Genomic DNA, 15790 nt, shown 5'->3' with positions numbered 1-15790 from the left:
TTCCGACACACTGAAAACCAGAGACTTGCAACATGGGGCATCCGGTCCCATCCGGTCCCCAAACCTTTGTTGAGAGCCAGCAAGAAAATTAGCTTTATGCTCAGTAGTACTCCCCCTGCTGGTTGGTGCCAGCACTTGCAGCTTTTTAGCTAATTTAGCAAGTATACACCTCAGAGTCTAATGTTTTGGTACTTGACAAATACGCTAACTGTTAGCATCTAAACATGTTAACATTAGCATGCTAACTTTTTTGGTGAAATTTTTAATACACACCTGGCAGTCATACATTTATTTTGGTGCTCAAGGCGTGTTTACTGTTGGCATGCTAATGTTAGCATTTTAGCCATTTTATTACACCTCAGAGTCTAATATTTTAGTACTTGATGTATGCTAACTGTTAGCTTGTTAACATTAACATGCTACATTTTTTGCAAATTTTGCAGGTATACACCTCAGAGTCTAATAGTTTGGTATATGACATCTGCTGACTGTTAGCATGTAACCATGTTAACATTAGCATGCTAACTTTTTTGGCAAACTTTTTGTTGGTGTGCTAACGTTATCATGTTAGCTTTTTCAGATTTTTTTTTACACCTCAGTCATAGATTTTGGTACTTGAGCGGTATTTACTGTGATCATGCTAGCGCTAGCATGTTAGCTTTTTCAGATATTTTATTACATCTCAGAGTCTAATATTTTGGTACTTGATGTATGCTAACTGTTAGCATGTTAACATTAACATATTAGCTTTTTCGCAAATTTTGCAGGTATACACCTCAGTCTAATAGTTTGGTACATGGCATCTGCTGAATGTTAGCATGTAACCATGTTAACATTAGCATGCTAACTTTTTTGATGAATTTTAGAAATACGGCAGTCATATATTTCTTGTGGTGCTTGAGGCGTGTTTACTGTTGGCATGCTAACGTTAGCATGTTAGTCATTTTATTACACCTCAGAGTCTAATATTTTGGTACTTGATGTCTGCTAACTGTTAGCATGTTAACATTAACATGCTAGCTTTTTCGCAAATGTTGCAGGTATACACCTCAGTCTAATAGTTTGGTACATGACATCTGCTGACTGTTAGCATGTAACCATGTTAACATTAGCGTGCTAACTTTTTTGGCAACATTTGTTCATGTTAGCTTTTTCAGATATTTTTTACACCTCAGCGTCATAGATTTTGGTCCTTGAGGCGTGTTTACTGTTGGCATGTTAACTTTTTTGTAACTTTTTTGGCCAATTTTTTAGAGATACACCTCGTGTTGGCATGCTCACAGTATGTTAGCTTTTTCAGATATTTTTTTACACTTCAGAGTTTTGGTACTTGACGCATGCTAACTGTTTTATATTTTGTTACCTGACGCTATCTGGCTAGCATTCACACGCAATTTCTTATGAAATTTAAATTTTGTCATTTATTATTTAAAAATGTAGATTGATAAGCACACTGAAAACACGAGACTTGCAACAGGAAGCATCCGGTCCTATCCGGTCACCAAACCTTTGCTTCTGGTCAAGAAGAGTTCGGTCAACCAATCCCAAGAACAGTGCAGAAGAGAGCCTCTTACAAAGTCAAGGGAGAGGGGGGGAATGCGTCCGCCTCTGCTGAGAGCCAGCAAGAAAATGAGCTTCATGCTCAGTAGTACTCCCCCTGTTGGTTGGTGCCAGTTAAGTATGGTTGTCTTCCAGGCCTTGGTGGTCTACGAGTGTCTGTCCGAGTGGGGCCAGATCCTGTGCTCCATCTGCCCCAACCCCAGGCTGCTGATCACGGGCGGGACCAGCACGGCCGTCTGCGTGTGGGAGGTGGGGACGTCCAAAGAGCGAGCCAAGTCTCTGGCCCTCAAACAGGTAAAGGGTGCACTCGGACAAGCGTTTTTTGTTTTTTTTGCGGAAGGACCGCAACAGAGCCCCGCCCTCTGCTCGCAGGCGCTGCTCGGTCACACGGAGGCGGTCACGTGTCTGACGGCGTCGTCGGCGTACCACATCGTGGTGAGCGGCTCGCGGGACAGGACGTGCATCGTCTGGGACCTGAACACGCTGTCCTTCGTCACGCAGCTGAGGGGCCACCGGGCCCCCGTGTCCGCCCTCTGCATCAACGAGCTGACGGTAAATACTCACCCACACCCGCTGTTCTGGTGGCGTGACCCGGTGTTGTGTCCCGCAGGGCGACATCGTATCCTGCGCCGGCACCTACATCCACGTGTGGAGCATCAACGGCAACCCCATCGCCAGCGCCAACACCTTCACCGGCCGCAGCCAGCACATCGCCTGCTGCTGCGTGTCCGAGATGAATGAGTGGGACACGCAGAACGTCATCGTCACTGGACACTCGGATGGCGTCGTCAGGGTAACCGCATCCCCACGCCTCCGCCACGCTAACCCCTACATTCATGCCTGCCCTTCTTCCTCCCTGCAGTTCTGGAGGATGGAGTTCCTCCAGGTCCCCGAGACCCCCGCCCCGGAACCCGTGGAAGTGGACGTGGCGGAATGCTGCGGCGAAGACAAACTTGGTGAGATGACACAAAACACAAGTCTGGAGAAAGGAAGTCTCACTCGCTGCTCGCTCGTCCACCAGAGGGAGGCCACGCCCACAACGGCGCCGACGAGGACAGCAGCGAGTCTGACGGAGAAGAAAGTCTTCTGGGTCAGGAACACAAAACTGCACACAATTCTTCTGGTGCAGGAACCGCTCAGCCTGCCGGTGCCCTGCAGGCACACAAAGGTACTTTCAAAGTACTGGCTTTCAAAGTACTTTTAACTACTGCTTACTACCCAAAGGTACTAGCTTTAAAGTACTTTTAACTACTGTTTACCACCTTTCAAAGTACTTTAAACTACTGATTACCACCTTTCAAAGTACTTTTAACTACTGCTTACCAGAGGTGTGGACTCGAGTCACATGACTTGGACTCGAGTCAGACTCGAGTCATGAATTTGATGACTTTAGACTCGACTTGACAAAATGTAAAAAGACTTGCAACTCGACTTAGACTTTAACATCAATGACTTGTGACTTCACTTGGACTTGAGCCTTTTGAATTGACATGACTTGACATGACTTGCTACTTTCCCCAAAACCCAAAGATGAAAAAGTTATTCGGGAGCGCTCCGTATTTTTCATTGTGTACTTGTCTATCAGCGTTGCGTGTGTCAGCTGGTGTGGTCTCAGTACAACAGCCAATCAAATTAGATCTACTTTGTTTTCATCACACAGCATTCATCCAATCAAATTGCAGGACAACCAACGAAGAAGACATGTCCAAACCACACGCCAGTGAACAAAAAATTATACCTAAAATAATTTTGTTTGGGTATAAAAATTACGAGGTGGTCAACACAAAACGGTTTGCAGTATGCAACACATGCGGTTCGAAAATTACTGATGGAGAGGCAACAACTTCCAACTTCGTCCGGCATTTGAAGTTGCACAAAGAACGGTAAGTTTTGAATGTAAGATAACGTTTATTGGCTAAGTAACGTGACTTTTATTTGCTGTGTAGTTAAATCAGTGAGGCTGTAAACTCACTGCTAACGTTATAACGTTATTGCAAACACGGGAATCTGTTGCAGTTCACTACCTTATTCATACTTTTTGTTCAGTGATTTTTTTTAAGCAGGGTTACGTTAGTCAATATATCACACATAACGTTAGACGGCGGTCAGCAGCACCGCGTATTTTAGCCACCTAAAAAAAGACAAAAATAGTAAAATAAAGGTCAGTTAAAATGTATACTATATTATGAATATGTGTACCGTTTTAGCTAGCTTTCTGACATACTGTTGGTTGTTTACCTCAGTGGTCCCCAACCACCGGGCCGCGGCCCGGTACTGGTCCGTGGATCGATTGGTATCGGGCCGCACAAGAATTACTTTTTTTCTTTTTTCTTTTTTTAATTAAATCAACATAAAAAACACAAGATACACTTACAAGTAGTGCACCAACCCAAAACAACTCTCTCCCCCCTTTTGTTCTGGGCATTGAACATGAAGACTCTTCCTTCACTGTTCCGAGTGGCCATGAGAGTCTTGGCAGTGCCTGCCTCCAGTGCTCCAGTGGAGCCAGTTTTCAGCCATGGTGGCATCATACTACGTCCCCATCGTGCACAAATGACTGACAGACTCTTGGCTAATTTGGTCTTTTGCAAATGCAATGCAGCATAGGGCCCTGACATATAAAAAGTACAACTTTTTTGTTATGTTCACGTCTATGTCATGTTTTTTCAATGTTAACACTTTTGTACAAGTATGTACATTTGCACTTTATTTTTCAATGTGTTTGTTCTGTAAAGGAATGAGTTAATGTTTAAAATGACTGGTTAATAGTGCTATTATAAAGTGCAATGTCAGCACAATTTTCTTTCCTGCAATTTAAAATGCACTTGTTTTAATAAATAAATACAGCGTTTGAAAAGCATACACAATCTGTGTTAATTAGTCTGTGGTTAAAAGGACTTGAAAGGACTCGAAATTCAAAATGCAGGACTTAGGACTTGACTTGAGACTTTCCAGTCTTGACTTTGGACTTGACTCGGGGCTTGCCTGTCTTGACTCGGGACTTGACTCGGACTTGAGGGCAAAGACTTGAGACTTACTTGTGACTTGCAAAACAATGACTTGGTCCCACCTCTGCTGCTTACTACCCAAAGGTACTAGCTTGAAAGTACTTATAACTACTGCTTACCACCTTTCAAAGTACTTTTAACTACTGCTTAGCACCTTTCAAAGTACTTTTAACTACTGCTTACCACCTTTTAAAGTACTTTTAACTACTGCTTACCACCTTTCAAAGTACCTTTAACTACTGCGTACTACCCAAAGGTACTAGCTTTAAAGTACTTTTAACTACTGCTTACCACCTTTCAAAGTACTTTTAACTACTGCTTACTACCCAAAGGTACTAGCTTTAAAGTACTTTTAACTACTGCTTACCACCTTTCAAAGTACTTTTAACTACTGCTTACTACCCAAAGGTACTAGCTTTAAAGTACTTTTAACTACTGCTTACCACCTTTCAAAGTACTTTTAACTACTGCTTACTCCCCAAAGGTACTAGCTTTAAAGTACTTTTAACTACTGTTTACCATCTTTCAAAGTACTTTTAACTAGAGATGTCCAATAATATCGGCCGGCCGATATTATCGGACGATAAATGCGTTAAAATGTAATATCGGAAATTATCGGTATCGTGTTTTTTTTTATGGGTATCGTTTTTTTTTTTTTTTTTTTTTATCAAATCAACATAAAAAACACAAGATACACTTACAATTAGTGCACCAACCCAAATAACCTCCCTCCCCCATTCACACTCATTCACACAAAAGGGTTGTTTCTTTCTGTTATTAATATTTTGGTTCCTACATTATACATCAATATATATCAATACAGTCTGCAAGGGATACAGTTCGTAAACACACATGATTGTGCGTGCTGCTGGTCCACTAATAGTACTAACCTTTAACAGTTAATTTTACTAATTTTCATTAATTACTAGTTTCTATGTAACTGTTTTTATATTGTTTTACTTTCTTTTTCATTCGAGAAAATGTTTTTAATTTATTTATCTTATTTTATTTTATTAATTTTTTTAAAAAGTACCTTATCTTCACCATACCTGGTTGTCCAAATTAGGCATAATAATGTGTTAATTCCACGACTGTATATATCGGTTGATATTGGTATCGGTTGATATCGGTATCGGTAATTAAAGAGTTGGACAATATCGGATATCGGCAAAAAGCCATTATCGGACATCCCTACTTTTAACTACTGCTTACCACCTTTCAAAGTACTTTTAACTACTGCTTACCACCTTTCAAAGTACTTTTAACTACTGCGTACTACCCAAAGATACTAGCTTTAAAGTACTTTTAACTACTGCTTACCACCTTTCAAAGTACTTTTTACTACTTCACACTACCTTTTAAAAGTACTTTTTACTACTTCACACTACCTTTTAAAAGTACTTTTTACTACTTCACACTATCTTTTAAAAGTACTTTTCATTATTGCTTACAACTTTCAAAAGTACTTTTAACTACTTCTTACTACCTTTTAAAAGTACTTTTTTTACTGCTTACTACCCAAAGGTACTGCCTATTATTACTACAATGATTACAATACATTACATAGTATTACAGGAATGATTACAATACATAACTTAGTACTACTACAATCACTATATAACATAGTACTACTACAATGACCGCAGTACACAACATAGTAGTATTACTACAATGATTGCAGTACACAACATAGTACACAACAATGACTACAGTAGTTATAAACGAATGAATGTTGTGTCCATGCTAGCAGTTGTTGGCTAGCTAGTCAGTTAGCTAGCTAGTCAGTTAGTTAGCGTGTCGCTACAAAGCACGTTTACGTTTCAGGAGCGCGAGCGGGAGCATCGTGGTCGGTGGACAGCGGCTCAGACGATTCCCGCCGCTGGTCAGACAGCCTCAGCATCGATGAGAAGGACGGCTTCGTTTTTGTCAACTACTCCGAAGGACAACACGGCAAAGGACTGCCGCCGCACCTCCACGCCGCCCATCACGGCCCCAACGCCGTCACTCAGCTCCTGCACCCCCCCGCTGTGGAGACGCGCACGTACAACCAGCTGAGGGCGGGTATGTGTCCCACGCTTCTTAGCCAACCAACGTGTCCTCGCTAACAAGTGGCGTCACTAACCGTTCGCATGTCCTCACTAGGCGTTAGTGTGTCCTGGCTAACCGTTAGCGTGTCCTCGCTGACCATTAGCGTGTCTTGGCTAACCATTGGCATGTCCTCGCTAACCGTTAGCGTGTCCTCGCCAATCATTAGCGTGTCCTGGCTAACCGTTAGTGTGTCCTCGCCGAGCGTTAGCGTGTCTTGGCTAACCATTGGCGTGTCCTGGCTAACTATTAGTGTGTCTTCATGAACCGTTAGCGTGTCCTGGCTAACTGTCAGCGTGTCCTCGCTAACCGTTGGCATGTCCTCGCTAAGCGTTAGCTTGTCCTGGCTAACTGTTAGCTTGTCCTGGCTAACTGTTAGCGTGTCCTGGCTAACCGTTGGCATGTCCTCGCTAAGCGTAAGCTTGTCCTGGCTAACTGTTAGCTTGTCCTTGCTAACTGTTAGCATGTCCTGGCTAACTGTACACGTGTCCTCGCTAACCGTTGGCGTGTCCTCGCTAAGCGTTAGCTTGTCCTGGCTAACTGTTCACGTGAACCTCGCTAACTGTTGACGTGTCGTCGCTAAGGGTTAGCTTGTCCTGGCTAACTGTTCACGTGTCCTCGCTAAGCGTTTGCTTGTTCTGGCTAACTGTTAGCGTGTCCTGGCTAACTGTTCATGTGTCCTCGCTAAGCGTTAGCTTGTCCTGGCTAACTGTTAGCTTGTCCTGGCTAACTGTACACGTGTCCTCGCTAACCGTTGGTGTGTCCTCGCTAAGCGTTAGCTTGTCCTGGCTAACTATTAGCGTGTCCTCGTTAAGCGTTGGCCTGTCCTGGCTAAATGTTGACGTGTCCTCGCAGGATACAGGTGGGAGCGCCAGCTAGTTTTCAGGAGCAAGCTGACCATGCACACGGCCTTCGATCGCAAGGACAACGCTCAGCCCGCCGAGGTCACGTCGCTCGCCATCTCCAAGTAAGACCGGCAACCTTCTCGTCTCCCCTTCCTCTCGCTCTCCTGCCACTCATGGTCTTCTCGCAGGGACCACAGTAAGATCCTGGTGGGGGACGGACGCGGCCGAGTCTTCAGCTGGTCCGTCAGCGAGCAGCCGGGTCGCTCGGCCGCCGACCACTGGGTGAAGGACGAGGTGGTGGACGCCTGCTCGGCATGCGGCGTGCGATTCTCCCTCACCGAGAGACGCCATCACTGCAGGAACTGTGGACAGCTCTTTTGTCACAAGTAGGTCTTTGGTCTCGGTACATTCAAGACTTGGGGTTCTTCGGTGTTTTCTACCATCTTTAGTCCACACGCATGTCCAGAAATTCAGAAGGGAGAAGCAGTGCACTGTCAACACCGTGTATGGTGAGGATGGTGTTCTGCTGACCTCGACTTGGGATGTTGTGGATCGGTGGAGGGAATACTTCAAAGACCTCCTCAACCCCACCAACACGTCTTCCTATGAGGAAGCAGTGCCTGGGGAATCTGTCGTGGACTCTCCTATTTCTGAGGCTGAGCTTGCCCAGGTAGTTAAAAAGCTTCTCGGTGGCAGGGCATCGGGGGTGGCAGAGACCCGCCCGGAGTTCCTTAAGGCTCTGGATGCTGTGGGGCTGTCTTGGTTGACAAGACTCTGCAGCATTGCATGGACATCAGGGGTGGTGCCTCTGGATTGGGGGTGGTGGTTCCTCTCTTTAAGAAGGGGAACCGGAGGGTGTGTTCCAACTATCGTGGGATCACACTCCAGAGCCTTCCCGGTAAGGTCTATTCAGGTGTACTGGAGAGGAGGCTACGCCGGATAGTTGAACCTCGGATTCAGGAGGAACAGTGTGGTTTTCGTCCTGGTCGTGGAACTGTGGACCAGCTCTATACTCCCGGCAGGGTCCTTGAGGGTGCATGGGAGTTTGCCCAACCAGTCTACATGTGCTTTGTGGACTTGGAGAAGGCATTCGACCGTGTCCCTCGGGAAGTCCTGTGGGGAGTGCACAGAGAGTATGGGGTGTCGGACTGTCTGATTGTGGCGGTCCGCTCTCTGTATGATCAGTATCAGAGCTTGGTCCGCATTGCCGGCAGTAAGTGGGACACGTTTCCAGTGAGGGTTGGTCTTTGGGTTATAAAGTTAAAGTTAGTTAAAGTTCCAATGATTGTCACACACACACTCGGTGTGGTGAAATTTGTCCTCCGCTTTTGACCCATCCCCTTGTTCGCCCCCTGGGAGGTGAGGGAAGCAGTGAGCAGCAGCGATATCACATATATAAACACTCTGCAGGACCACTTGTATCGCACATGATATCACACACAATTAAACACTCTGCAGGACTGCTTGTATCGCACATGATATCACACAAGTAAACATGCTCCAGGACTGCTTGTATCGCACATGATATCACACACAAGTAAACACTGTGCAGGACCGCTCGTATTGCATATGATATCACACACAAGTAAACACTCTGCAGGACTGCTTGTATCGCACATGATATCACACACAAGTAAATATGCTTCAGGACTGCTCGTATCGCACATGATATTTTGATTTGATTTTTTATTTTATTTTGATATATTTTATTTTAAATATGCAAAACATAAGAGCAATCCTGATCCAATACAGTGCTACAGCCTTAACAGCCATTATAACAAAATGAAAACAATGGAGAATAAAAACGAAAAAATAAACAAAATGAGCAATGGACTTTTTTTTTTATTATTTTAATTTTATTTTTTTACATATTTGAAAAGGAGTGAGATGAAGTTTACACCTATTTAATCCAACCCCTTTTCTTTAAATCATAGATTACTCTTAGCTAGAACTACCTGTTCACTCTATGTACAATCTTCATGGACTTGTATCTACATAAATGATACATACATATACACACTACCACTAGTGATCATGCCACACTACCACTAGTGATCATGCCACACTACCACTAGTGATCATGCCACACTACCACAAGTGATCATGCCACACTACCACTAGTGATCATGCCACAGCACCACTGCCTCAATGGGCAGACCCACACTCTTCTGTGACACACTCAACCCCTCCTTCATCTCTCTATCTCTGGACTGCCATGCGCCTATACTTCTTTTTAAACTGCTTTCACTCCACATTCAAACCTTTCCATAGGTTCACTCCACAAATTGAAATACAAAAACTTTTAATGGTCGTTCTATAACTAAGCATTTAAATTGTAACCCCCCTCTCGTGTGCTGAACCATTTTTGAATGCTTCCTGGGAGTTTATTGATTTTTGGCTTCATACATTATTTGTGCAGCTTGATACCAAATGGTATCATTAAATGTGAATATTTTGGACTGTAAGAATAGAGAATGAGTATGGTCCTGATATCCAACCTTGTTGATGATGCGTACAGCTCTTTTCTGAAGTATATATATTGAGTTTAATCAGCTTTTTTAATTATTCCCCCAGACTTCCACACAGTAGGTTAAATATGGTAAGACTAATGAACAGTAGAGAATGTGGAGTAAGTTGTGATCCAGAACCTGCTTTGCTTTATTTATTACTGAGATGCTTCTTGACAGCTTAGTTTATACTTGTTTTATATGTGGTTTCCAGTTTATTTGATAGTCAATCGTAACTCCAAGGATTTTTATTTCAAAAACCCTTTCAATATCCACCACATCTATTTGTATCTGCACCCGTGTTTCACTTGTCCTATTTCCCAACAGCATTAACTTAGTCTTAGTCAGGTTTATCGACAATTTATTATAGTCAAACCAAGTTTTTAGTTTACTCATTTTTTCCATAATGACTTCCTGCAATTGATTTGAGTCAACAAATATCAGTGTCATCAGCAAATAACACTAATTTCATTAAGCTAGACACTTTACATATATCATTGATATACAGCATGGGTGTCAAACTCTGGCCCGTGGGCCAAATTTGGCCCGCCATGTAATTTCACTTGGCCCTTGAGGCAATATCAAAATAACACTAGAGCTGGCCCGCCGATTATATACAGCGGCGTTGCCGCGGTAACACCGCATTCACCGCTAATTCTAATACTTGCCAACCCTCCCGGGAGACTCCCAAATTTCAGTGACCCTTCCGGAAATCGTCACGTCCGCTTTTTATCCAGTCCGAGTGCTGGCCAAGTCACATAATATGTGCAGCTTCCGGGACGCTACAAGGTGTGTGTGGGGGGGCGGGGTTTGGTGGTAGCGGTGGGTGTATTTTGTAGCGTCCCAGAAGAGTTAGTGCTGCAAGGGGTTCTGGGTATTTGTTCTGTTGTGTTACGGTGCGGATGTTCTCCCGAAATGTGGTTGTCATTCTTGTTTGGTGTGGATTCACAGTGTGGCGTATGTTTCTAACAGTGTTAAAGTTGTTTATACGGCCACCCTCAGTGTAACCTGTATCGCTGTTGATCAAGTATGCATTGCATTCACGCGTGTGTGCGTACAGAAGCCGCACATATCTTGTGACTGGGCCGGCATGATATGCAGGATGAACAATTTTGGCCCCAACACTGACCCCTGGGGGACACCACAAGCAATATTGTTGTGTTGTTTATTGATTGTGTGTGTGTGTGTGTGTGTGTGTGTGTGTGTGTGTGTGTGTGTGTGTGTGTGTGTGTGTGTGTGTGTGTGTGTGTGTGTGTGTGTGTGTGTGTGTGTGTGTCAGGTGTAGTCGCTTCCAGTCAGAGATCAAGAGGCTGAAGATCTCGTCCCCTGTGAGAGTTTGTCAGAACTGTTACTACAACCTGCAACACGAGCGCAGCACCAACCATGACAACAACTGACCCCGCCTACGTCACCGGGTCATGTGACCTATCCTAGACACACTTCAACTAGCCCCGCCTCCATCATCGGGTCATGTGACCTCCCCAGACAAACTTCAACTGGCCCCGCCTCATCATCGAGTCATGTGACCTCCCAGACAAACTTCAACTGGCCCCGCCCCCATCACAGTCATGTGACCTCCCCAGACAAACTTCAACTGGCCCCCGCCCCCATCACCGGGTCATGTGACCTCCCCAGACAAACTTCATCTAGCCCCGCCCCCATCACGGTCATGTGACCTCCCAGACAAACTTCAACTGGCCCCGCCCCCATCACAGTCATGTGACCTCCCCAGACAAACTTCAACTGGCCCCGCCCCCATCACCGGGTCATGTGACCTCCCCAGACAAACTTCAACTAGCCCCGCCCCCATCACGGTCATGTGACCTCCCAGACAAACTTCAACTAGCCCCGCCCCCATCACGGTCATGTGACCTCCCAGACAAACTTGTCCATATGTACAAATCCCAGCAAGACTTTTTCAGCGTGGGAAAAGAAGTACTCGCCATCACCACCAGAGGGCGCCACTCTGCACATATTCATGGACTTGATGTAACATGTGCTTCTTTTTCTTTCCTTTTGCCAAGTCAGCAAAATGATTGAGTTCTTAAAGACTTGAGTTGCTGCTTTTATAGAAAACACAAAAGTCATATCTTTATGTTTAACACATTTACTGTACAGACTTTTATTTTTTCTCTTCTTTCCCTTCAACACAAAGATGAAAATGTTTCCCAACACGTCAAAAACACTCCTTTGTCTCTCTTGTTGTTCACACAACTCAATCACAACAACACTTGTTGCAACGCTTTGTGCCAAAAATGAAACTAAAAGCTAAAACACAATAAGACTTCATTGAAGTTCAAAGAGGAAGAGAAGTGTCACTTAGTGATGTCACCACTAGAGGGAAACAAATCTCCTCTTGTTGACCCCAGCAGGAAAACAACATGGTTGTCATCTTCTCTTCTACTCAGTTTGATGAACTTTATGTGCTGAAACGTGACAAACAATATCACTTGTTGTTGTTTTAGCTCGTGTTCCCTGGAGGAGGTCGCCATGTTGCTGCTAAACATTCTCACAGCTTGTTGAAAAAACAGTTTGTTTAAAATCAACATACTAACCGCTTGTTTACAAACATACTAAGTTGTTTATAAACAACAAACTCAGGTCGTTTACAAACATACTAAGAAGTTGTGTACAAACAACATACTAAGAGATTGTTTACAAACTAAGGTTGTTTACAAACGTTCTAAGAGATTGTTTACAAACAACTTAAAGGTTGTTTACCATCAACAAACTAAGATGTTTACAAACGAAGTATGTTTACAACCAACATTCTAAGTGGATGTTTACAAACAAAAAACTTAGAGGTTGTTTACAAACAACAAACTAAAAGTTTTTTTGACAAACAACAAACTTTAAAGTTGTTTACAAACAACAAACTAAAAGGTTTACAAACCAAGATGTTGTTTACAAACAACAAACTAAAAGGTTGTTTACAAACATCAAACTAAAAGGTTGTTTACAAACTACGAGGTTATTTACAAACTAAGAGGTTGTTTACAAACAACAAACTAAGAGGTTGTCTACAAACAACAAACTAAGAGATTGTCTACAAACAACAAACTAAGAGGTTGTTTACAAACAACAAACTAAGATGTTTACCATCAACAAAGTAAAAGATTGTTTACAAACAAACTAAAAGGTTGCTTACAGCAAACTAAGAGGTTGTTTACAAACAAACTAAAATGTTGACAACCAACTTAAAGGTTGTTTACAAACAACAAACTAAAAGGTCATTGTCAAACTAAGAGGTTGTTTATAAACAAAAAACTAAAAGGTTAATAACAATCAACAAACAAATGTGTTGTTTACAAACAACAAACTAAAATGTTGTTTACAAACAACAAACTAAGAGGTTGTTTACAATCAACAAACTGAGAGGTTGTTTACAAACGAACTAAGAGGTTGTTTACAACAAACTAAGAGGTTGTTTACAAACAAACTAAAATGTTGACAAACAACCCACTTAAAAGTTGTTTACAAACAACAAACTAAAAGGTAATTGTCAAACTAAGAGGTTGTTTATAAACAAAAAACTAAAAGGTTGTTTACAATCAACAAACAATTGGGTTGTTTACAAACAACAAACTAAAATGTTGTTTACAAACAAACTAAGAGGTTGATTACAATCAACAAACTAAGAGGTTGTTTACACTCAACAAACTAAGGTTGTTTACAAACAAACTAAAATGTTGACAAACAACTTAAAGGTTGTTTACAAACAACAAACTAAATGGTCATTGTCAAACTAAGAGGTTGTTTGTAAACAAAAAACTAAAAGGTTAATAACAATCAACAAACAAATGTGTTGTTTACAAACAACAAACTAAAATGTTGTTTACAAACAACAAACTAAGAGGTTGTTTACAATCAACAAACTGAGAGGTTGTTTACAAACGAACTAAGAGGTTGTTTACAACAAACTAAGAGGTTGTTTACAAACAAACTAAAATGTTGACAAACAACCCACTTAAAAGTTGTTTACAAACAACAAACTAAAAGGTAATCGTCAAACTAAGAGGTTGTTTATAAACAAAAAACTAAAAGGTTGTTTACAATCAACAAACAATTGGGTTGTTTACAAACAACAAACTAAAATGTTGTTTACAAACAAACTAAGAGGTTGATTACAATCAACAAACTAAGAGGTTGTTTACACTCAACAAACTAAGGTTGTTTACAAACAAACTAAAATGTTGACAAACAAACAACTTAAAGGTTGTTTACAAACAACAAACTAAATGGTCATTGTCAAACTAAGAGGTTGTTTGTAAACAAAAAAATAAAAGGTTGTTTACAATCAACAAACAAATGGGTTGTTTACAAACAACAAACTAAGAGGTTGTTTACAAACAACAAACTAAGAGGTTGTTTACGAACAACAAACTAAAATGATGTTTGCAAACAACAAACTAAGAAGTTGTTTACAAACAACAAACTAAAAGGTTGTTTACAAACAAGTGTTTAGTGTCATGAGACAATGTTTGGGGGAGAGATGTCGTGAGTCACACCTGCATAAACACTGGGAGTGGAAACAAGCATCAAAGCTGCCCACAGTTTGGACACTGTGGTGTTCCTTCATTTGAATATGCAAATTAGCTACTGGTTGTGTGTTTGGGGGGGGGGGGGGGGCGACCTCACAGGGACACGCCCACTCAGCGCCTAAAATTAAAGGTGTTAAAAAACAATTGACCTTTGGCCCACTTGATGGCAGCAAATGATTTGAATCACAACTCAGACATTCTTCATTTCAACCTCCAAGTTTTCTAAAGCCTCAGACGAGGCGGCCATCTTTCCTCCGACTGCCAACCAGCGTCCAATCAGGTGTTTCCGCCGCGGGAGGCGGAGTCAGCCTCTGTCAATCAGATGTCCCTCGAACTATTATGTTTATATTTAATGCAGACAGGAAGTGTACAAAGTATTTATGTTTTTGTTGGATCCTCCTGCATGTCGCTGACTTCCTGTCGCACAACTTTGTGTTCTTTGTGCAAAGAAGGCGGGGCGAGCGAGGAACAAACAAGCCAGAGAGAGAGAGAGATATGAGTGATAAAGTGTGGTGTTCAGTGTGTGACTGTGGAGTGTTTGTGTTGACATTCAAACAAGATGTTCAACGATGCTAAACTACTTTCAATAAAATGTTGTCCACCGCTAAGTGTCTCCTTTTTTATAAAGCATGCAGAGTCATTTATGTAATAATAATGTAATAATTACCAGAGGTGTGGACTCGAGTCACATGACTTGGACTCGAGTCAGACTCGAGTCATGAATTTGATGACTTTAGACCCGACTTGACAAATGTAAAGAGACTTGCAACTCGACTTACACTTTAACATCAATGACTTGTGACTTCACTTGGACTTGAGCCTTTTGACTTGACATGACTTGCTACTTTCCCCAAAATCCAAAGCTTAAAAAGTTATTTGGGAGCGCTCCGTATTTTTCATTTTCTATGTCTGTGTCGATCAGCGTGTTGTTCCTGTCAGTTGGTGTGCTGTCAGTACAACAGCCAATCAAATTAGATCTACGTTGTTTTCATCACACATTCATCCAATCAAATTGCAGAAGAACCAATGAACAAGAGTTGTCAAACAACGTGCCAGTGAGAAACAATTATATTAAAGTTGGTTTTGTTCGGGTATAAAAACTACGACTTGGTCAATAAAAAACGAATTGCCGAATGCAAATCACGCAGTTCGAATATTACAGACGGAGACGCAACAACTTCCAACTTCGTTCGACATTTGAAGTTGCACAAAGAAGGGTAAGTTTTGAATGTAAGATAACGTTT

At 42.2% G+C, this 15790-nt stretch overlaps 1 protein-coding gene across 5 annotated transcripts in view; it reads left to right on the top strand.

Moving 5' to 3' along the window:
- wdfy3 (WD repeat and FYVE domain containing 3) overlaps positions 1 to 15149 on the top strand; it is a 148500-nt gene extending 133351 nt beyond the window's left edge. For 4 of the 5 annotated variants that reach the window (XM_072915983.1, XM_072915982.1, XM_072915981.1 and 1 more), the window contains 10 exons: positions 1696 to 1854; positions 1933 to 2112; positions 2171 to 2353; positions 2423 to 2516; positions 2582 to 2728; positions 6393 to 6629; positions 7509 to 7620; positions 7687 to 7884; positions 11285 to 13189; positions 13671 to 15149. In XM_072915983.1, the coding sequence (XP_072772084.1) occupies positions 1696 to 1854; positions 1933 to 2112; positions 2171 to 2353; positions 2423 to 2516; positions 2582 to 2728; positions 6393 to 6629; positions 7509 to 7620; positions 7687 to 7884; positions 11285 to 11402 (1428 nt within the window). In that variant the 3' untranslated portion in view covers positions 11403 to 13189; positions 13671 to 15149. Of the gene's footprint in view, positions 1 to 1695; positions 1855 to 1932; positions 2113 to 2170; positions 2354 to 2422; positions 2517 to 2581; positions 2729 to 6392; positions 6630 to 7508; positions 7621 to 7686; positions 7885 to 11284; positions 13190 to 13428 lie in introns of all 5 variants that reach the window. The other variant, XM_072915980.1, reaches the window with a different exon arrangement.
- Positions 15150 to 15790: the final 641 nt, after the last annotated feature.

This window comes from Nerophis lumbriciformis, linkage group LG24, assembly GCF_033978685.3.
Source record: "Nerophis lumbriciformis linkage group LG24, RoL_Nlum_v2.1, whole genome shotgun sequence".
In the NCBI taxonomy this organism is placed as follows: domain Eukaryota; kingdom Metazoa; phylum Chordata; class Actinopteri; order Syngnathiformes; family Syngnathidae; genus Nerophis; species Nerophis lumbriciformis.
The sequence above is the reverse complement of the archived record's forward strand: the minus strand, read 5'-3'. Positions and strand labels throughout refer to the sequence as shown.